The sequence below is a fragment of the Chionomys nivalis genome, chromosome 5, assembly GCF_950005125.1.
Source record: "Chionomys nivalis chromosome 5, mChiNiv1.1, whole genome shotgun sequence".
Classification (NCBI taxonomy): Eukaryota; Metazoa; Chordata; class Mammalia; order Rodentia; family Cricetidae; genus Chionomys; species Chionomys nivalis.
Window position 1 is genome coordinate 83,227,390 of NC_080090.1, and position 20,631 is coordinate 83,248,020.

Below are 20,631 nucleotides of genomic sequence, written 5' to 3' on the forward strand. Positions count from 1 at the left end.
TCACTATGCCTGGGAGATCATGGGGCAAGTTCTGAGACAGGACCCCCGAGGTGTTACTGATGGCAAAGGGAGAACAGAAGAAAAGATTCAAGCAGAGGGAGGCCCAAAGAGGGCCTGGTGGTACAGGGGAACCTGCCCCCTTGGGGGTGGGGAGGTTGCCCGAGAGAGCTGTTGAGTGGGTGGCCTCCTATCTCTTGTGGATTTCCTGTCCATCTGCTCAGAAACTGTGCTACCATGCTGTCCTCTTAGCTCTGGGATCTTTAAGCCCTAGAAGATATGCAGATCACGGGAAAGGGGAAACCGAGGCACTCAGACTAACCTAAGCCTCTTGGCAGCTCTGGCCTGAACAGCTGCCCAATGAAACCATCCTTCCTTCCTTCCTCAAGGGCTCCCTGCCCCTCAGACAGTGGGCTCTTAGTGCCCAGGCCAGGAGGAGAAAGAAAACAGGAACCATCCAAAGAGGCTCCATTGTTCTCCAGCAAATGACTCACATGGGGAATGCCTCTCCCCGTGTGACAGCCCTCTTCCCCAGTATGCTGTTCCTGGTGACTCAGAGGCTAAAATCACAAACCCTGTCCACTGCTCGTGCCTCCCTCCTGGGCTCTGAGGATGTATGAGGGTTACTCAGGCATCAGTTTCTCCCCTGGAGGTGAGTAAAAGCTGTAGGTGGGTCAAAGAAGACCAGACGGGCATAAGTTCCTCCAAGCTGGGCAAATATGAGGGTCTTGATTCCCCGTGACACTTGAGCGAAATGACAGAAACACCATTCTGCGTGTGCAGTGTGCTGGCCTTTTATTCCTGGAGTGGTATGGGCATAGGGGTCAGGAAGAGGACTGGCTTCTAGCTAGCCCAGCTCTCACTCTCAAGACAGGAGTCTGCATTGGGTGCCCTGGAGGACCCGAGCTGGGATGCTCAGGGCAGGAACACAGGCAAGGGTCAGAGCTTTGGCAAGAGCAGTGCTGTCTCTACTTCCAGCGCCCGGTGACTTTGGCCTTCCCACGAGTTTTGGAGCTGCAAGAAAAGCAGAACCCATCAGATGGTGGGGGGGGGGGCAGCAGTTTCCAATGGGGCAGAGGAGGGGCTCAGGGAAGCTAGGGTTGAGATGAACATCCTGGAGCAGGGATAGAACGTAACAACCGCCTTGCTCTCCCCCTTCTCCCCCTACCACATCCCACCCTGCTCAGGCAAGCAGTGGTTAAAGCCGAAAGAAGGAAGCTGTGAACTGAGGGAGAAGGGGAAGGGCTGGCGTCCCAACCCTCACAGCAGGATGAGAAAGAGGGAGGCAGGACGTGCGATGAAAGAAGGACCTTGGACACTTACACTTTCTGGTTGTCATTGATCCTGTTTCGCAGAACATTGATCTGGAAGAAAAGCCGGGAAGATAAAGGATAAAGTTGGGGCTCATTCAGTGAGGTCTGGGAGAGGGGAGGGGTTCAGTGTAGAAGCAAGGGTGCAAAAGGGGGAGGAGGAAAAAACAGAACACTGTTGGGGACCGGTGGGTGAGTTGAGTGGACTGATGGGGGACAGGAAAAGGGCCTTGAGGGTCAGCAGTGGTGGGGACCAGGTCACATCAGAGCATGGCAGAAGGACCGGCACAGTGAGCAGCTCACTTCATATTTCTGCTGCTTGAACTTCTCCTGCAGGTCGAACTTCTCCGCCTCCAGGTTGTGAATGCTCTGCCATAGCTCTTTGGCCTTCTCTCTGCAGGAGCCGCAGGGAGAGTGGAGTGAGGAGCCGTAAACCCTACTGTGGGTTTGGCCTTCACCCTGGCCCCGATTCAGCCTACACGGTCCCGCAGCCCGTCTTTGTACATTTAGGTCGGCAGAGGGCGCCTCCAGCCTATGCCATGGGCCTGGCCGTTCTGAAACTCTGCGTCCCAGCTACTGTGCCCAGGGCCCAGGGACAGAGACCAGGAGTTCTGAGAGTCGTTGGGGTCGTGAAGAAGCACGCCAGGTGCTGTAGAGCATCTAGCTCAATCATCCTTCCCACGAGCTGACTCAGTTCTCTTTCCCTGCCAGCAAAGCTCACACAAGGAGGCCGGCCTGCGGAGGCCCTGCGCCGGCCCTAGTAATGAGCCTTGAGAAATGCGTGAGGGAGTAACTCCCCCTGGCGGTTTACATCGAGAAGTACCTTCCACCCCACCCTAGAGAAGAGTGCCAGGGTTCACCCAGCCAGCTGGCCCACCTCAGCTGGTCTTCATTCAGGTGGTCAATGGCCAACACCTTCCTCCTCTCAGCCAGGATCTTCTTCTTCTTCTCTCGCTCAGTCTGCCTCTTCCCACTCTTGCGCTCTGTCTGAGGCGGTGGTGAGCAGGGACACTTGTCTAAAGATGACTCCTCCCTGTCCCCTAACCCTCCCAACACCCTGGGAAGTAGGACCAGGTCTTGAGAACATCAGGTTCCTATCCTCTTGCTCTAGCAACATGACGTGCCGTCCCCTTCTAAATTCCCCTGAGAAACTGAGGTGGGGGCAAGGAGGGGCCTAAGTGCCCTACCAGGCTCTTCCAGACTCCCTCCTCCCACAACTCCTCCTCCAACAAGGTGTGCTCCCCTCCCAGGGAGCACTCTACAGCTAAAGGGTGGAGGAAGAGGACTCGAGGTTTTGTACCCACCTGAGCTTGCTAAACCAGGAAACCATGAGAGAAAGACCCAGAGAGAAAGACCAAGACCGCCACAGAGACATGGAGAGAAGCAGGGTGGGAGACAGGAAGACAGGAAGGACAAAGTGATTCGGAGGCTCAGCAGGGGCTGCCTGCTGTGCCAAGCACAGTTCTGGGGCTTAGGGAAGTAAAATTTTGATAACATTTGCCTGGTGTGGTCACTGTGAGGACAGAGACACGGCGGCAGAGCTGAAAACTTAGGATATCTAAAATAAAATATTCTGATGCCTCCATGCATAAAGAAAACCAGGCCTGGTTGGGCATGGTGGCCCTTGCCTTTAATCCCAGCACTTGGGAGGAAGAGGCAAGTAGATCTCTGTGAGTTCGAGGCCAGCCTGGTCAATATAGTGAGTTCCAGGACAGCCAGGACTACACAGTGAAACACTGTCTAAAAAACAAAATAAAACAAAAGATGCAGAAAGAAAGCAAATGAAGCCCCAGTCCTGAGAAGGGGGACATCTAGTATGAATGAGTGTCCACGAGCAAATCACCCCATATCTGTGCAGCATACTCTTTCCATGTCAGCTTGTCACCTCTCTGAAGTTGTGGGACAGGCAATACCAGGCCATGTGAGCAAACAGGACCAGATGTTAGCATAGGCCATGCTGTTATATGGGGCAGAATCGGGTCTTTAACCAGAGCTCTGACTCCAGGACCCAAGATTCTCTGGGTGGCACCCAGTCACCTTGGGGAGCCAACATGAGGAGGCATATCAGCATTCTAACCTTTGCCACAGCAGACCCATCCTAGTGACGTCATGGTCAGGCTGACAGCTAGCTCGGGGCTAAGCATGGGGAGACCTTAGACTTCAGCCACAGCAGCTGGGAATTTCTTCATGGATCCCATCAAAGGCAGTCTTGAGGATACACTGAGATCTCCTGGTGCCCAACGCTGCTTCCCACCTACCTTCTGGATGTACCCTCCAAAATGCATCATGTTAGACAGAGCTTTCTTCTTCCGGGCCTCATCCTCGGCCTTCCTCCTGTTCTCCTCCTCCTCTCGCCGGGCCCGCTCTTCCTGGTTTCAGGGAGAGCAAATGAATACATTAATGGCGAGGGTGGGATACCAGACTCTGGGATGAAGCTGGTGTTCTTTACAAATGAGACCAGCTTTCTTCCCGTTGGACAAGGAGCTTTCTGATGGCACAAGATGGCATACTGGAGTTTACTGAACGGGTGGATGAATTGTGTGAATGAGTTAACGAAGCACTGACTCACATCTGTAAAGTCTCACCATCCCCCAGGCTGAGAGGCCCTCTGTCCCCACCTGGTCTGTCCTAGGGAAGGGATAGGGGCTAGAGGGTCTTAAAACCATGAGCACAAGACCCCAGCACGTCTGTCCTGTTCATCAGTGTGATGTCAATACTGAGCCAAGGACCTGAGCTTCTATGATAAAGGCAACCTCTAGAACTGATGTCTATGACTAGAGAGGACACTTGGACTTCAAGGGCTCAGTAACTGGGCTGGGGTCACTCACAGCCAGGCGGTTCTGCCGTTCCTTCTCCCGCTCATTACGAATGCGCTGCTGTTCGGCCCTCTCTGCCCGTCGCTTTTCCTAGAGAGAGAGGTAGAAACGCCTGTGTGTGTCGGTGAGGGGTGTTATCCCCATACAGGAATAGAGAGGTGGCCCTCTTCCACGTGTTTCTATTCTCGGCCTGCTCCAGGGATGCAGATGGAAGTGACCCATCACAGGTGGAGACTCCAGGAGAGTGTCCTAGCTAGGTAAGGAAAGCCTCTTGGAAGCCCGTTGGAGACTGTCTCAACTCTGTGGGAAACGCCAAGTGGCTTCTCTGTCTCCCTCAAGGACAATATCCATATTCTGGCTCCAGAGCCAGACCTGGCAGCCTCTCTGTGCTCAAAGATAAGGGGATGCTGTGCACAGCTGAGGAAAGCAGGTTGGGTAGAGAAAAACAAGGAATTAAATAATATCCCCTCTCTGAGTGGAATTCTGGGTGTCACCCAGGATTCTGCAGGCTGATCCCGCGTGTCCTGTGTTAGGGTGGCAGCTATGCCCGACGGGTAGGAAAGAGGAACAGGGAGAACACAGACATTCGACTGTCATCCCACAGCCAGCGGTGTCCGGTTAGGCCCAGCTAGAGCCAGAACTTCTCAGGCTCCTGATGACAAGGAGTAGCCACACTGATAGGCAGGTGGCAGGGACCCAGCGGGAGCAGCATCCAACAGGTTGGCAGCTTGAGGCAGGCTGAGGCAGCCGGGAAGGAGGGTAGGGTGGACTGTGGAAGTCGGACACCTACGATCCTGTCTTTGAGAGAGATTAGCTCCTCCTCCTCCTTCTTTCTGTTCTCGAAGTGAGCCTCGATCAGCGTCTGCAGCTCATTCAGGTCCTTCTCCATGCGCTTCCTGTGGATGTCCTGTGGGGAGAGTCTATCTAAGCCTGCCGCCACGGTGCGGGCTCAATGCAGAAGTTACCATCAGGGCCTGGGGCCCCAACCTCAGCCATCCCTGCGCCACCCGGCCAACGGGCTGCCCCAGCCCCAGCCCACAAGATCAGGAGCTCTATGATTCTCATTCCAGCCCGTCACCCCCAGGCTGAGCTGCTCTACCAGCAATCACCACTCACATCAAAGTCCACCCTCTCTCCGTCGGGGATCTTGGGTGGTACCAAGTTCGGCATGAAGAGCCTGCTGCAGAGAGGCATGGAGAGTCGGGGGTCACCAAAACAACTAGGGGGTGGGGAACTATGTGATCCTGGAGCCTCCATGATGACGTCAGCACCGACGTCTACCGCACTTGCTTGACCTTTCACAGAGGTAATTTCATTTTGTCCTCTCACTAGATCCCAGAAGGGGGCAGCACTGACCTCTATTAGGAAAATGGAGGCTTAAAACTACACAGTGGGGAAGCAGAAGAGCTGAGTTTAGGTGTCCCTAGGTGAATCTCTGATCCTTGATTTCTTCATATGCTCTTAGGCCTTCGGGGACTAAAAGGAGCTGCTCGGGAATGCTCAAAACAGCCAGCACGGAGAATGAACAGAGCTAAGACCCACACAGGCCACTGAAGGCCATGAGTGTGCTGCAGCGCCATCTGCTGGCAGGATAAGCATTGCCAAGAAGGAAACGCTCCGTGTCCCAATGGCCCCACACTGACAATCAAGAGACGTGATTCCCACTATGGGATGGACCTGCCCCATTCTGCCCATTCTCAGCTCCCCAAAACTGTCATGCCTAGGTTGGCATGGTTTCACTGCTTGGTTCCCCAAAGTTTGCATCCCTTTTCCCCTAGATCCCACACAGCCGAGAGGTTCATCCTGTGTGACAAGCAATGTGTCTGTCCAAGACCATGGCGAGCCCTTCCCTAGTCTGTAGACGAATGAAACTCTAACCATGTTAGTGTGCCTATAACTGGTAATAAAGTGTAGTTTATAGTTCATCTCGCATTCTTCCCCTCTGAGGTAGTCTATGCCTACTGCCGTCCTGCTCAGGCTCGCTATACCACACACACTCCTGTCTCTTCGTCAGTCTCCCTAAATGGCCTCTGCCCCCAGGCTCTACCACAGACAGGTGCATCACACTCACCTGGGTTTGGGTTTGGACTCCTCAGCTGGACCATCTGAAGGAGAGAGAAGGAGGTGTGGGTTCAGCAAACCTGACTATGCCCAGCTCCACCCTGAGCTGCACATCTTTGGGTCTCTGTTTCCCCACCTGCACAGGGCGTCTCTCCCAGCCCTGGTAAATCTGGACTTCCATAATCACCAACAGGCATGAAGGGAGCCTGGAGGGGAGGTCACAGAGGACGGTGGCTGTGTCTACAGGCACACTAGACCTCGAGCCATGGGGCTTTCTCTCCTCTGTTCTGGGCTAGGAAGATTGTTTCTCAGACTCCACAGTCATGCAGGGGCCTGTGGGAAGGTTCCTAGGGGCTCCAAGCCTAGATCACTTCCCAGGTCTGCCTTAATGTTTTGGGTCCTAGACTTCCTGGTGGCCACAGAGCCAGGGAGCTAGTGGGAATGATTCCAAGACTGACTGAGATGGCTGTCCCCGCAACCCTCCACCCCAGTATATGAGTGACTACGGTCAACTGACAGAGGCTGCAGCCTGTCCAGGACACTGATGATGACATCACCACGTCAAGGACATTGATGATGACATCACCACTATGAACCACCTATGTCCTACAAACACCAGACCTCACTGGCATTGCCTGGGTACCAGGAACCTGGGGTGTGAATGTGACTTCTGAGTCCACTACCCTGCATGGACCAGGGAGCTAGATGTTGATTTCCTCTCCTATTGGTCACGAAGGCTATATCTCCAAGGTAACGAGGACAAAGGTTCAGAGCCTCCTAGGCCCTGCAGGTGCCACCCAGTTCTGCCTTCCAACTCTTTCCTTTGTAACTTCTGGTGGGATCCCCGGGCACAGTCTTCCACAAGGATACCATGGCAAGTTCCCTCATCATACCCAACTCCTGTGCTGGCATCCAGCAGCACTCACCTTCAGCGTCTTTGGCTTCTTCATCCAGGTCAACCTCTAAACAAAACACAAGCAATCAACAGAGGACCTGTTCTGAGCTCATTTCCCTTGAGATCACTGCCCATGGCCAGGCAGGTTAGCCTCCTCATTTAGTGCAGGCTCAACCATGAAAGGCACTGGATTGATGATCACCGACCAGAAAATGGACTGCTGCATCCCCAGCCCAGCCGGAAGTCCCAGGCACATGAGCTAGAAAGCACCTGCATGACTGATGTCTTAAAATACCATCCCAAGCCCCTTGTCCCCTCACCTGGCGTACCTTCTGCTTTGGTCTCCTCTGTCTCCGCCTCACCCTCAGGCTCAGGCTCAGCCTCAGCCCCGCCATCCTCCTCCTCCACTGCCTCCTCTTGTTCTGGAAAGGTAAACCAGACACCATGAACAACCAGGCCCCTCTCTCAGAGCCAGACAGCACCCCCAGAACAGAGCCTGGGAGGGGTGGAAGAGAGCCAGTAATATCCAGATTCACATGATTTGGGAGCTATGGCCTCAAATGACAGAAGGAATGTGGCTTGATTTTTGGTTAAACCAGAAGTCAGCAAACTAGAGCTCACAGCTACAGCCAGCCCAGGACTACTTCTGTAAGCAAGGGTTCGCAGGCACATAATCTCACTCATCTACACGCCCGTCTATGCCTAAGCCCACAAGTGAGGAAGGGCAGCAGGGGACTGCGGGGCTTTGCAGGAAAAGTGAAACCCAACAGAGGGGTGCCATCTGGCTGGTAAGTGTCCCAAATTTGCCACCCTGGAAGTTTGGGAATCAGAGTGGGGTCCTCTCCGGTGTGGACACCTATTTGCCACCAGGAGGCTGCTGGAAAAGTCAGCTATTTGATGTGGGAACGTGTGAGGGGTGGGTGCTATGGGGAACACCAGTGATAGAAGACAGAAAGACTCACTGCTGGGGACCAGCTGGGCTGAGGGCCTGTCCAGCCTCTTTCTGCCCAGTTTAGAACCTGCTTCCCCTGTAACCACCCTGGTGATATGATTCCCTCATCTTCCCTAACTTTTCACCCTGGAGACTCCACTCAGTGCCTGGCACTGTAGGACAGGTCCTGACCAAACTGGGGTCCCAGGGAAAGTCTGTTGCGAGCCCAGTGACTCCTCAAGTCCATAGATCCTTCCTCCACATCTAACAGAAACCGAAGCCATGAGGTTGTGCGGGTGGACGAAACACCCAATACTTAAAGAGTTGTGCTACCCAGAGGGTTGCCAGGAATTTCTATTTTCGTCATTTGCTTGGCAGGATGTGGACCCCGCCTCTCCCAACACTCAGAAGGGACAGACAGATTAGGGAGGCAGGATGCCGTCCAGACCATGACTCGGCTTGGCGGAAGTGTTTGTAACATTCGGTGATGGATAGACTGACAAGTGGTGGCCCTTGACAGAGGGAGAAGAAAACACCTCATGAAAGACAGAACCATCAGAGGAAAGGGGGCACCTCTGTGCCCTCTGCCCATCTTCTCTGGCCTCCTTTCCTAGGATTGGATTCTCACTGACATCTGGGGTGCTTCTTTCAACCCTGCAGGAGGTTTGCCAATAGCATGAGAATAGCGGAAGGTGGCCAGTTATGGGGTCCACCTTGAAGCCACCACGCTAGCACCTCTTCCATACACCTAGGCTTCATCTCTCTGTGCCATGTGCCCTTTGCCCAATGATCGGTCACACAGAAGCTCAATGAATAGGTCACACTTGGAGTCTCCCTGGACATCACTGTGAGAAAGCCTTTTCTGTCTCCTTTGCCCTCCTGCTATCCCTGGGAGCAGGCCCAGCCTCACCCCACAGCTCAGCAGCACACAGCTGAAGGCTTACATCATGTCTTCTCTACTCTATTTGTAGTCTCCTCCGCTGCTCTTCAATGACTTTGTCCTCAGAGCCCTGACCTCTTGACCACTGTGCCTTAGGCAAAACAGGGAAGGCCCCTACATGTAACACCACCGTGCATACTGGAGCAGTTGGGGTCCATTCTTGCTGTAAGACTCCCTCTGTGACCACACATGGAGCCAGTGGGAAGATAGCAAAGGCCAAATCCTTCCCAGCATCCACCCCAGAGAAAAATCAAGAAGGAAAAGAAAGAATGGACAAGGGGCCCTATGGTCCTGGCCCCTCTGAAGTCATGGACTTCCCAGCCCAAGCCCAGAGCCCCAGAAGAACAGGAGAGCAGGGACAGGAACAGGACAGAGAAGTCTGTACCGTCTTCGTCTTCACTCCAGTCTTCCTCTTCTGGGTGCAGGAGGTGGCAGCGGCAAAGGGAGCAAGCAGAACAGGTTAGTGTGCAGCAGAAAGCCTGGTGGCAGCGCAGGCGGCAGCCGGCTCAGAGTTAGGCCCGAACTCTGATTCCCAAGCCAACATTCAAACAACAGGGCAGGCTCACTCCTCAGTGACATCCCCAAGCCTCAAGTAAACGGACATCATGATAGCCAGTTCCCAACCACTACCGAGAGCAGAATGCCTAACGGGAGCCCAGTACCTGAAAGCATTCAGCCCCAGCCTGCTTCTAGGCTACCGGCCCTGGCTTCTCTCTCAGAAGATAGTGGACCCCAGTATCAGGAAAAAAATTCACTTCTCCTCCAACTTCTCTTATATTCTTGCCTTAAATGAGTTTTGGGACTACCCCACAAAACGCCTACAGATTCCCAGAATCACATCTCGGACTGCCATACTGGGAGCCAGACCAAGGAAACTGGCCTGGCCTGTTGGAAGGCCCGGTCACGCAATCTGAGGAGACTGCCTGTTTCCCCACTGTTTTCAACGCAAATCTCCACTTAAGGAAAAGTTTAGGAAGCCAGCGGTGGTGGCACATACTTTTAATCCCAGCAGGTGGATCTCTGTGAAGTTTAAGGCCAGCCTGGTCCACAGAGCTAGTTCTAGAACAGTCAAAGCTACACAGAGAAGCGCTATCTCAAAAATCAAAAAAAGATAAGGGGTGGGGGTAGGGAGGAAGACCTTAACAGCAGCCGGAAGATACTTTCCCTAGAACAAAGGCCCTCAGCACTGTCTGCCCTGTAGGTTTCAGCCACTCGTCCAGACCTTTCCTTTCTGAGCCATGGGGACAAGGGATGTAGATGCAGATATGGCAAGAGCTCGTTCCACTGAGAACTTTGACTCCCAGACAGAACCTGCTCTGTGTAATAGCCAGACTGAAGGTCCCAAATCTTGCTGAAGTCTGTTTCCCAAGGCCTATTAGCCAGAACCTGCTGTCAACAGGAGATTCCTCCAAGGCTAAGGAATCTCCCAGCAGATGGTGTCCCTCCTATGGAGGAAGTTGGAAGCAGCTGGGCTCTTGATTCAAAATATGGTTTTTGAAGTTGAACATGGTGACTCACGGCTCATGCCTGTAATCCCAGTACTGAAGCTGAGAAAGGAGGATTGCCACAGCTTGGGACCAGTCTGAACTCCGAAAACAAAAACAAACAAAAAGCCTTGGTTTGGAGATTTGGCTCAGTAATAGAATGCTAGCTGAGAGATTTTTCTAATGGTCCCTAAAAATCAGAAATGGCATTTCCGGCTCCTGGCTCCTATTTGGCTACACGACCCAGAACAGACTTAAAGGAGCAAGAGGCTCCTCATTTTTCCCAGAAATCCTGGGGCTCAGGGGAGGTGCAGCTCCCAAGATCATCAGAGACCCTTTCCACACATGGCATGCGTTATCCAAACTACTGCGATCCAGGCTTCAGCCTGCCTGTGCGGTGGAAATCAGGACCCATGAGGTCATTCTGGGCCTTCCAGGAGGAAGGATGGAGAGAGCGCTTCCAGACATAGCAGAGTCCAAGCCAAGGAGGGTGACATGTCACCGTATCCAAGAGGAGGGAACAGCAAGATGGACCTTTGCCAGGTTGTAATAAAGCTTCATGCCCATAGAGAATGTCCCAGGTAATGAAGCAAATTCAGATTCACATGAAAAACACAATCGCTGGGATGGGTTTTGGTTTGTCTGTGGCATTATGGTTGTGTCTGTTTATTTAGTGGTTTAGTTTGTCTAACTTTTAGTTTAACTTTTCATGTATGTGGACGTTTCGCCTGCATGTATGTCTGTGCACTACTTGTATGTATGGTGCCCACAGAGGTCAGAAGAGGGTGTCAGATACCCTGAAACTGGAGTTGCATACGGTTGTGGACCACCATGAGGGTAGCAGGTATTGAATCTGGGTCCCCTGGGAGAGCAGCCAGTGCTCTTAAAAGCTGAGCCATCTCTCCAGCCCACATGTCTCGAGATATGTGTGGAATTAGTAATGTATGTATCTGGGAATGGTTTGGGGGTGCCTCTTCAGACCGGCCAGGACCAACTGGAGTAGAGACAACTATTGGCCACTTGTTTTTGATTGCAGAGGCTAGGTGATGAGACCATGGGGTTCATTATTCTTTTCTTGTTGTCTATATACATGCCAGAGTTTTCATGGTAAGAAAAATATGCTGTATACACACCACACACATAAATACATTTATATATATATATATATATATATATATATATATATATATATATATATATATATATGAAAGTGATTACTCGGGCCATCTCTGCTCAGTTAGGAGTTCAGGGCAGAGAAAGACAAACTGTTTCCCCAGAAACACTGGCCTCCCAAAACTCCTCTCTTACTCCCCATGTGCCTGAGGTACATACCTTCTACAGCTTCTGTTCAGAAGAGACCAGGGTGAAAGAGAAGAGAAAAGAGATGGGTCAGTTTCCAGCCGGACTGTCCTCCATCAGTGTGGGCGTCCCCATGATTCACTTACCTTCCTGTTCCCTGAGAATAAAAGAAGACACTGTCAAAACTGGTGTACACACTACTCACACACACATGCGCGTGCACACACATACACACGCACGAACACATACACGCATGTGCGCACACACACATAATGACCTTTTCATGAAGCCAGCCAGCCCCCTTTCCCACTTCTTTCTTCTGCAAATGGCATTCCATCCTCTGGCTCCCTCTGCAAAGGCCGCCAGCAGCCTGACCCACCCTTCTTAGCCTGCACTATCTGCCACTGTCCCCAGCAAACATCTAAGTCAACAAGCATCTCCAGCGTTCTTCCCCCTTCCGCCTCTCACCTCACCTCTGAGATTCTCCCAGACAGTGCCCTTTTCAGAAAGCCCTTTCTCCCAAGTCTCTCTACAAATGCGGCCAGGGGAGGCCACCCTTCTCCACACAGCTGCCTCTCTGCCCATCCCTGTGCCCACTCTCGCTCTCCCCCGAGCTCCCGTGCGACCGTGGCCACATCTGCACCATACATCCCTTTATCAAGTCCTCCTACGGTTTGTATCTCAGCAGCCCAAAGGGAAAGGCAGGTCCGTGTTAGTCAAGGTGACCTCCCTGGTGACAGATCTACTCAGAACACTGTCAGAGTGCCTGACTGTACCTCACCTTTGGCGTCCCCAGGGCAGGCCTGTTGACAAAGCACTGTGAGGGACTAGGGATAATGCTGGGCCTGGGACAGGAGGGGGAGACCACCATTTCTGTGGCCTCAGGAGAGCTGTTGAACTGTTAGCAGTGAGTGTCAACAGCCCCAGCTTCTCAGCTTCCCTCCTGGTCCTCAAAGTGAGTCCTGTTTTCCTAAAGTCCCCAGTCTGAGGTTGCCTGGGATCCGCTAATCAGAGCTACAGAAATGGGAAGGAAGGGAAGGAATCCCAACTCCAAGTTCTGGAAACAGGCGCAGCCATTCCACCAGGATGCGAGGGTAGGAGGGGACCCCATGCAAGGCAGGATGCTCCCGATACTTACTCCTCCACCACCTCCTCCGCGTCAGACATGGCTCTCCCTTCAGAAAGAGAAAAACATCATTGCAAGTAGGAAGAGAAAGGTGGCTGCCCTTGCAGGAGCCCTCTGCACCTAGCTAGAGAGGACTCAAAAAAACCTGGGGATGATGAATTCACTGTGTGACCCACAGGGCAAAGTCAATTTCTCCCTCTGCAAGACGGCAACCACGACACCTGAACCTCAGCAGGGCAGCTGACTGGTGTTCACCCATTCCCTGCCCATGAGCATGCCACCCTGGATTTCTTAGGATCCTATCTGCAATTCTCAAAGAAATGTTAGCTGTGTTTCTCCATGTCTCAGGTGAGCACGGTCCTAGTGACCAGCACTCTCTTCCTGTTCTCACTGTACATCCTGACATCCCCTGGGACGCTGGTGACATCATCTCTAACCTTGTGCAGCAGGAATAGCACATTTTCCCGTGAGTGCTTGAGGAAGGCAGCTGTGACGGTCACATGCTGTATGGTTCCACTTACTACTTGTTGACGTGGCAAGATTGTAAATGTGGAGACTAAGTCACCAAGGCTCATGTGGAGGGCAGGAGAGAAGTGGAAATGGTAACAAAAACATACAGAGGGACCCTTGATGGCCTTTTTTAAAATGACATATTTATTGATGCGTGTGCCCACAGTGTCACAGTGCATGTGTGGAGGTCAGAGAACAGTTGGGCTTCTTCTTCCCCATCCGGGTCCCAGGGATCGAACTCGGGTTGTCAGGCTTGATGGCAAGTGACTTTACCACCGAGCCATCTTCCAGGTCCCTTGTGGGTCTTGACTAGAGGGATGAATGCATGGACATACCCAGGTTAGGACCGTGTAGGACGCACCCCAAACAAAAGCACAGTGAAGCTGGGGCGGCCTGAGTGTGAGCCTGGATGGACCAGGTCTGTGTTTACACGTGAGTCATGATATTATGATATTACATTCTATAGTTTTGTAAATGTGTTGTCTGGGGATTGTGAACAAGGGGACACTCTGCAGAAACCTTTTCTGTTTCCTTTTTTTTTTTTTTTTTTTTTTACTTATTTTATTTCTTATTGACTGTGTCTGTGTGTGCGTAGGCATATGAGTGCAGGTGCCCATGGTGTTCAGAAGAGGAATTCGGATCCCTTGAAGCTTGAGTTACAGGTGATGGTGAGCCACCTGGCATGGATGCCGGAACCCACCTGGACCCTCAAACATGTGCTCTTAACTGCTGGGCCATCTCTCCAGCCCTTTGGCAGTATTTCTTAGATGTAGGTATAATCCACCTAATCTCAATAAAGATCCCAGCTTTACAGTGCCCTGGGAGACTGGCTGAGCTATTCCTGTAACGGTGGCAGGGACAGCCCTGGGTTCAGGCTCTCTTCTGTTAGTTTGCTGAGATGTTGGTGTGTTTGTAACACAGTTGAACCTCAGTTCTCTCTGAATGACGGAGGGAGTACAGACATCCCAGCTAAGGGACCCTATGAGGATTTTAATGAGTAGATGCCCAGGCATGACCAGGTGTGATTATGAGCACTCATAATCATAAGATGCCACAGGGAGAGGTGGAAGAGCAAGGCTTCAGTATGAGAGTCATCTGGCGACCTTGAGTGTGACCTTCGAAAGGTCATTTCATTTTCCTACACCATAATTCCCTTTGGGAAATTTCTCCTCCCCTGCAATGTATGCAATAGAATGAACAGATTAGAGACAGTGTGAAGTGTCTGGGCTGAGAACAAACTCAACCCGTATTATAACCCAGCTCCTGGAGGCACCTCAGTGCCTAACCCAGAGACACCGTCATGTTGCCTGAAATGTGGGCAATGCTCCCTGTTGTTTGCAACATAACCTTCCTGACACTGGAGTTAGAAGAGAGAAGGACCACACAATGTGTTGGCCTCAGGAGTGACAGGAACATGTTGATTGGCAGGACCACCCCACATGGTGCTTCCTGCCCACCATGAAGCCACCCCCTGCAGTCTGACCCATGTTGCCAGTGTAAAGGGTGCGACAGTCCCTACCCCAGCCTTCCCTCTATATCCCAATGCAGGGAAGAGGACTGAGACCCAACCCAAGCTCACATCTATGGGCAGCCATGAAAGGCGAGGTGCTGCTGAATTGAGCTGATGGTCATGCCAAAGCCACCCTTGAGACTGGAAGCCAGCACTGGCCAGATGTTCTGAGCAGAGACTGTCTCAGACTCAGAATTCACTGCAACTTGGGATTGGTCCAGGCCTGCTTGGTTGGGGACAAGCGCAGCAAGCCCCCCGACTCTGCTCCCTCTGCTGGAGTAGGACAGACAGTTGTGGGGTGGGGCCTGGCTCAAGTGGAACTCTGGATCTCAGCCCTGTGCAGCATGTCACCCCACCCCGCCATATGATAGTGGGAAAGGGATGTCAAACGTGTAAGGTGTCTCAACAAGCGGGGTGGTGTTCTACTGAGAGGAGGCTTGAACCCCAGACACCCTCCACCTGCATCTCAGGATGAGATCCTGAGCCCAGAAGTCTGGTAGTAAACCCACCTTGTCCAAACCTCAGGGGAGTAGTCAGAACTTGTGAGGAGCCTGGGGGTGTCGGGGTGATGGGGAGAGTTCTTGGGGGGAGGTGTGTGGCTACCCCAAAGGCTTATCATTGCCAACTTCTCTCCTGCCCTCCCACCAGCTTAGAGCCACTGGGCATCTTGCAGAGATCAGAGAAAATAGCAGCAACTTGGACTCCCTACCTTGCCCCCAGGAACACCATCTAGCTCCCAAAACAGACTTCAGAGTCTGGGGAATGTTTCCAGCCAAGGGGCACACCTAAGCCAGGTAGACTAGGGAAAAGGGGAGGGGGGTGGAGACTGAGCCTGAGGGCTACAGAATGAGAGGAGATGGAGAAGTTGGATGGATGGACATGAGCATGTCCCAAGAACCTTACCCTCCTCCGGCTTCTTACCATCTGTCAGGGGTCACCTTTCACGGGTAATAAAGCAAAACAACAGAAGACAAAAGAGGACTCTCTTTGGGGATCAAAAGATCTGAGTTTTAAACCCAGCTTTTACTGTGCATCCTTATGCAAGTCCCTAAATGTCTCTGAACCTTTCATTAATCTACCTATGAAATAGATCAGCTTCAGATTTTAGCCTTGTGGTTTCTGAGGAGCGTAGGCTCTGTCCTTTGGCCCTTGTCCAAAGCATTGAACTGGGGATCTTCCTAAAGCTACAGCTGTTAGCCCGGGACACTAGCTGAAGAATCAGCAGAGGGTGAAAGGGCGGGGCATAGGCAACTTGATCCCCTCAGATTTTTCTGCCCAGAGGAGGAGGACCTGTCCTGTGAGAAGAGGGTCAGAGGAGGAATCCTGGAGGTCAGGAGGCTCCCTGTGGAATGTGCTGGACATTTCTTAGCCTCCAAGCAATTACCTCCTAAACAATCCATCACTGCACCCAGAAGTCAGAAAACCTGCCTACAACGCAAAGGCACAGAACCCTAAGGGCAGGTTGGGATGGGACAAGGGTCACACTGGAAGGGGCACAGTGAGTCCCAGGAATACCCTTCTAATGTTGACAAACTTAGCTCCCCTCTTCTGGGAAAGGGATCAGGACTCATCACACACACCCCATGCTAGGCACCCTTGGCTTCCTCCAGAAGTGGACTCACACCCAGTCCCTGAAGCCCAGTGGACATAGAGCATCCGCTTGGAGAAACCCCATCAGGCCCACATGCCCCTGGACGTTTGACCTTTCTCAGTGCTTCCAGGGCAGCATCTTTGTTCCTGGGCATGAGAGCTGAGTCACCAGGATTCATTGGCAAATATAGCCATGGTCTTACCCTGCTCTCTGGGCCTCTAGAAAAAAAAGATTCAGGTGGCCCTTAACCTAGAATCAAGGAGACAGACTGAGCAATCTGGGGATCACTGATGGTTAGGGTTCTGTTGTATTTAGTGACCCAACAATGATCTAGGCCGCTCTACTTATAAAAAAAATAAGATAGGGGAGGAAACGCAATCTGCTCAAGATTTCCAAACCACATGCTATCTTTCGTGGCCGATGAGGACCTCCCATTCACTTCCCATCAAGAATGCAGGCTCTCCCACTCCACAAAACTCTGGTTGGAGTCTATCCTGGAAATAGCGCCATGGGTTCCCATCAATCCCCTGACCACTCAGGATGGACATAAGCACAGACCAGGGGAAAGTGCCAGAACCGAATCCACCTGCCTCTGCCCTCTCCCCTCTCCCAGGGGCTCCCCCTGGTCTTACCTCTGAACAGGGACTGCACACGGGTCCTGAGGTGTCTGCTTAGTGTCGGCAGGGACTGGCCGAGGGCAGGGCATGGAGAGGGCTTTAAGCAGGCATGTGGGCTGGGGCCTTGAGAGCCAAGCCCTGCGGTGGGAGGAATGTGCAGCAGGAGATGGGGGGGACGACACAATGGGGGGTGTTGGCTGCTATTTTGGCAGGTGCCAGCCACAGGGCTAAAGGAACAAGTACCCCACGCCATATAAGCTCATGTGGTCCTGCAGCTGCCCACATAAGCTATTTAAAACCAGAGTAGATATGCTGGGAACATAAACCAGCTGTCCCTCTTGAGAATTCTGATAAAGCAGATGCCAAAGCCCAGGCCCAGAGGGGGGAGGGCTGGGAGCAGGGTTGGGGTAGACGTCAACCCCAGAGATACCTCAAGAGCCTCTTAGGCGGGTCCAGGGGAGCAGAAAACAAGAGCTGGGGGAAAGGCATCCTCTGGGTTACTGCTTCTGCTGAACCAAGTAGCTTCAGGCAGATGGCAGGCTCTCAGGCCTTGGGAAGAACACACAAAAAGTCATCTCCATGAGCCCCGAGTCACACATCATGTCCTCCTCACAGGAATGGTCTGTGGTCAAACAGAGTCACCAGAGGAGACTGAGCTTCAGAATGACAAGTCTCCATAGTCTGGCCACAGGAGTGTGAGTGGGGAACAGGGGATCATTGGGCTTCCCCTCAGGGTTAGAGACTGGGGTCATGGTGAGCAACTTTGTCCGGCTTGCCCGCTAGATCAAAAGGTCCATAAGATCAGGACCCAGCTTTTGCTGTAGCCTAAATGTTGAAGGCCACTAGCCCACAGGGGCAACAGGTATGGTGGGGATCAGGTGCGATAGAACTGAAAGAAACTAAGTTGGGAGGCAACTGAGTCTCCCCACAGTCTCCCTCCTTCCACCCCCAGTCTTCTTAGCAGGCCCCACAGAAGCCAAAGAACGAATACTTCCATGGACCAGGCCCAGCTTCCCAGGTGCCCCAACCCCTGAGATCCCTGACCCTCCAGACATGGTTAGTGACTCATTCTCTTGCTCTCCACGCCGGCTTGCCCAGCCTCTGCCCTTCTCCTCTGTCCTGACCATTTGCCCAGCCTCTGCCCTTCTCCTCTCTCCTGACCATGTGCCCAGCCTCGCCCAGCCTCTGCCCTTCTCCTCTCTTCTGACCATGTGCCCAGCCTCTACCCTTCTCTTCTGACCGTGTGCCCAGCCTCTCCTTTAGCTCCACCACTTAAGAGGGACAGGCCTGCCTCTGTGTGAAAGTCTTTGTGAGGACCCTCTGTATGGAAATGCCCACCCGACTAGCCAACTTACCCATTATTCAGCTGACACAGTTCCCTTCCTGTGGTCCCTAGAAGTCTCTGAGCCCAGTGACTTTGATCCCTAGCTCCAGGCTTATCCCGAGCCATGTGCATCTCTGTGTTGCCAGCAGGTCAGCCACAGGACCAGCTAGAGCCACAGGCCTAGGGGCAGCATCCCAGGAAAGGGAGGGCTCAGGAAAGCTGGGGGGGGGAGCTTGGGAAAGGCAGAGGGAGGGGAAATACTGAGAGGGATAATGAGATGGAGCCAGGCTGACCTCATAAAGAGCATGGCAGCCAGCTCTCCCCTCCCATTTAAGCTCCCAAGCCCCATGTTGCATTGTATATCAGTCTAGAATCTCCTGGAATTTGGGAGTTGCTTTTCTTAAGACCTCCCTGAACTTAAACTACTTTCTAAGAAAGCCAATAGATAACCTTTCAGACAGGCCATAGCCAGTCTTCATGGATGCCTGAGAGAGGGACCTGGGCATCAGCACACACAGAGCATCCTTCTCCTGGAAAACCAGTGGGTTCTTCATATCTGGAGTCCCTAGCTGTGGGGCGGCAGCCCAACAGTCACTGCTTAGCAGCCACACTGGTGTATAACGGGGCGGCTCCAGAAGCAACTTACAATAATTGTAGTGACCAGATTACAGGAAACAGGCAAATGGGCAGAATACCAGAAATGCGGTGATGTGAAGCACATGGGCCAGTGCATGCTGGGGCACAAATCCGATGGCAGTGTCCAGGCCATTGCAGCAGCAGAGAGGTAGACTTACCTCTAGGGGGCACTCAGATGTCACCTCAGACACACACACACATGCACACACATCACTCAGATGTCACCTCACGCACACACATATGCACACACACATACACCATACACCCACGTGCACACACACACCACTCAGATGTCACCTCACATACACAGATGTCACCACAGACACACATAACCCTCTAATTCTAGCCACCTCCACACCCTTGTTTATCAGCTCCTTCCAGAGCAAAGCCAGTGGCAGAAGGAGCTGAGGAGAGGAGCTGCTGCCGCATGCTCCCCAGCAGCCTGCTCACAATGGGCACCCCAAAGAGGGGATTCAGGCAGAGGACATACCACTTTGAGCCTGCATCTGATGAACATCCCTTCCACTGTCTCAGGGAAGCACCCTGAGCCTCTCCTAAGAGTCTGTAGGACAGCTCTGCCAGCTACAAAAGTTCACCTGCCAAGGCACTACCCAAAATTTGCAACATGAACATCCCAAAGCCATGTGAGGTCACTTGCTTGAACTCTTGGGATTCAGAGAGGGGAGGAGCATGAGGTCATAGTCAGGGTGCCCAGCAGAACCAGAGTAGTTACAGAGTTGCTCCCACTGTCCAGGTGGCACAGTCACCACCTCTTCTTGCCCAGACTTCCAACAACTTTCAATTGCAGATCAAGTCCTTGGCAGGATGTACAAGGTGTTCCAGCAGGTCTTCAGGGTGTCTTCAAGGTCGTCCCCCTGCCCCCCAACCCAGCCCAGCAAAAGTGTGAGACCAGCTGCAGGCGACTCAGAGGTAAGCAAGCTCCGGGTACTCATAAATGAGCACAGACAGGATCCGAGGGTCTCTGTCCTCTGGACTGTAGGACCCAAGACACAAAGACAAGTGGGAATGGCTGCCTCTGCTCCATGAACTAGGGGAGCAGGGGCCTGGTGCTGGTGCTTATTAGCCATGTTCTGAAGCTGGGCCATTGCCCCAGGCTGCCTTCGCACCTGCTCTCCCTCAAGCTGGTTCTAGGTGAAATCAAAGCAATCCACTGGGGGTAAGAGCTGTAACGACTTAAGACCGCCTTCAGCCTCCAGCCATAGCGGAGCTGCCGGGCACTGGGCTGCCAGGTACTGGGCTGCTGGGCACTGGGACAGCACTGGGCTGTCTTTCTTGGTTTGTTGTGTGTTTCTGGGTGGCTCAGCATTCTACACACACACATAAGAGGCCATTGTACTGACCTGGGAAGAGGAAGGCTGGTGGAAAAGATGTGGTGAAGATATGTGGCCATTCTGTTAGTCTCAAAAGTTTTTATTTTGTGTGTGCTTTGCTTGCATGTAGAACCATGCACCGTGTGCATGCAGGGCCCACAGATCCCCTGAAACTGAGGTTTCGGACATTTGCAAGTTGATAGGTAGGTGCTGGAGACTTGAACCTAGGTTTCTCTGGAAGAGTAGCCAGGGC

At 52.7% G+C, this 20,631-nt stretch overlaps 1 protein-coding gene across 2 annotated transcripts; it reads right to left on the minus strand.

Annotated features, from left to right (window-relative positions):
- Positions 1-778: 778 nt before the first annotated feature.
- Positions 779-17,195, minus strand: Tnnt2 (troponin T2, cardiac type). Of its 2 annotated transcripts, XM_057769281.1 has the most exons (16): positions 17,103-17,195; positions 12,872-12,904; positions 12,405-12,413; positions 11,880-11,890; positions 11,767-11,778; positions 7,409-7,501; positions 7,111-7,146; positions 6,195-6,228; positions 5,240-5,303; positions 4,914-5,030; positions 4,136-4,213; positions 3,566-3,676; positions 2,185-2,294; positions 1,611-1,701; positions 1,321-1,361; positions 779-1,011 (listed from the first exon to the last, which is right to left on the minus strand). In XM_057769281.1, exons 1-16 carry the CDS (start codon positions 17,174-17,176, stop codon positions 966-968), a joined length of 960 nt encoding a protein of 319 aa, XP_057625264.1. In that variant the 5' UTR covers positions 17,177-17,195; the 3' UTR covers positions 779-965. The 2 variants fall into 2 exon arrangements, with proteins under 2 accessions (XP_057625264.1, XP_057625262.1); XM_057769279.1 differs by lacking the exons at positions 11,767-11,778; positions 11,880-11,890; positions 12,405-12,413; positions 12,872-12,904; positions 17,103-17,195 and adding an exon at positions 9,336-9,361 and having other exon boundaries at positions 7,400-7,501.
- Positions 17,196-20,631: the final 3,436 nt, after the last annotated feature.

What these genes read in the sequence shown, in the direction of transcription:
- Tnnt2 (XM_057769281.1), bottom strand. Translation starts at nt 17,176, where the DNA reads ATGCCCTGCCCTCGGCCAGTCCCTGCCGACACTAAGCAGACACCTCAG. An exon ending in GAGTCCAAACCCAAACCCAG is followed by an intron (nt 5,304 to 6,194) that starts GTGAGTGTGATG and finishes GCCTCTCTGCAG; the next exon opens with CAGGCTCTTCATGCCGAACT. An exon ending in TCAAGCAGCAGAAATATGAA is followed by an intron (nt 1,362 to 1,610) that starts GTGAGCTGCTCA and finishes CTTTTCTTCCAG; the next exon opens with ATCAATGTTCTGCGAAACAG.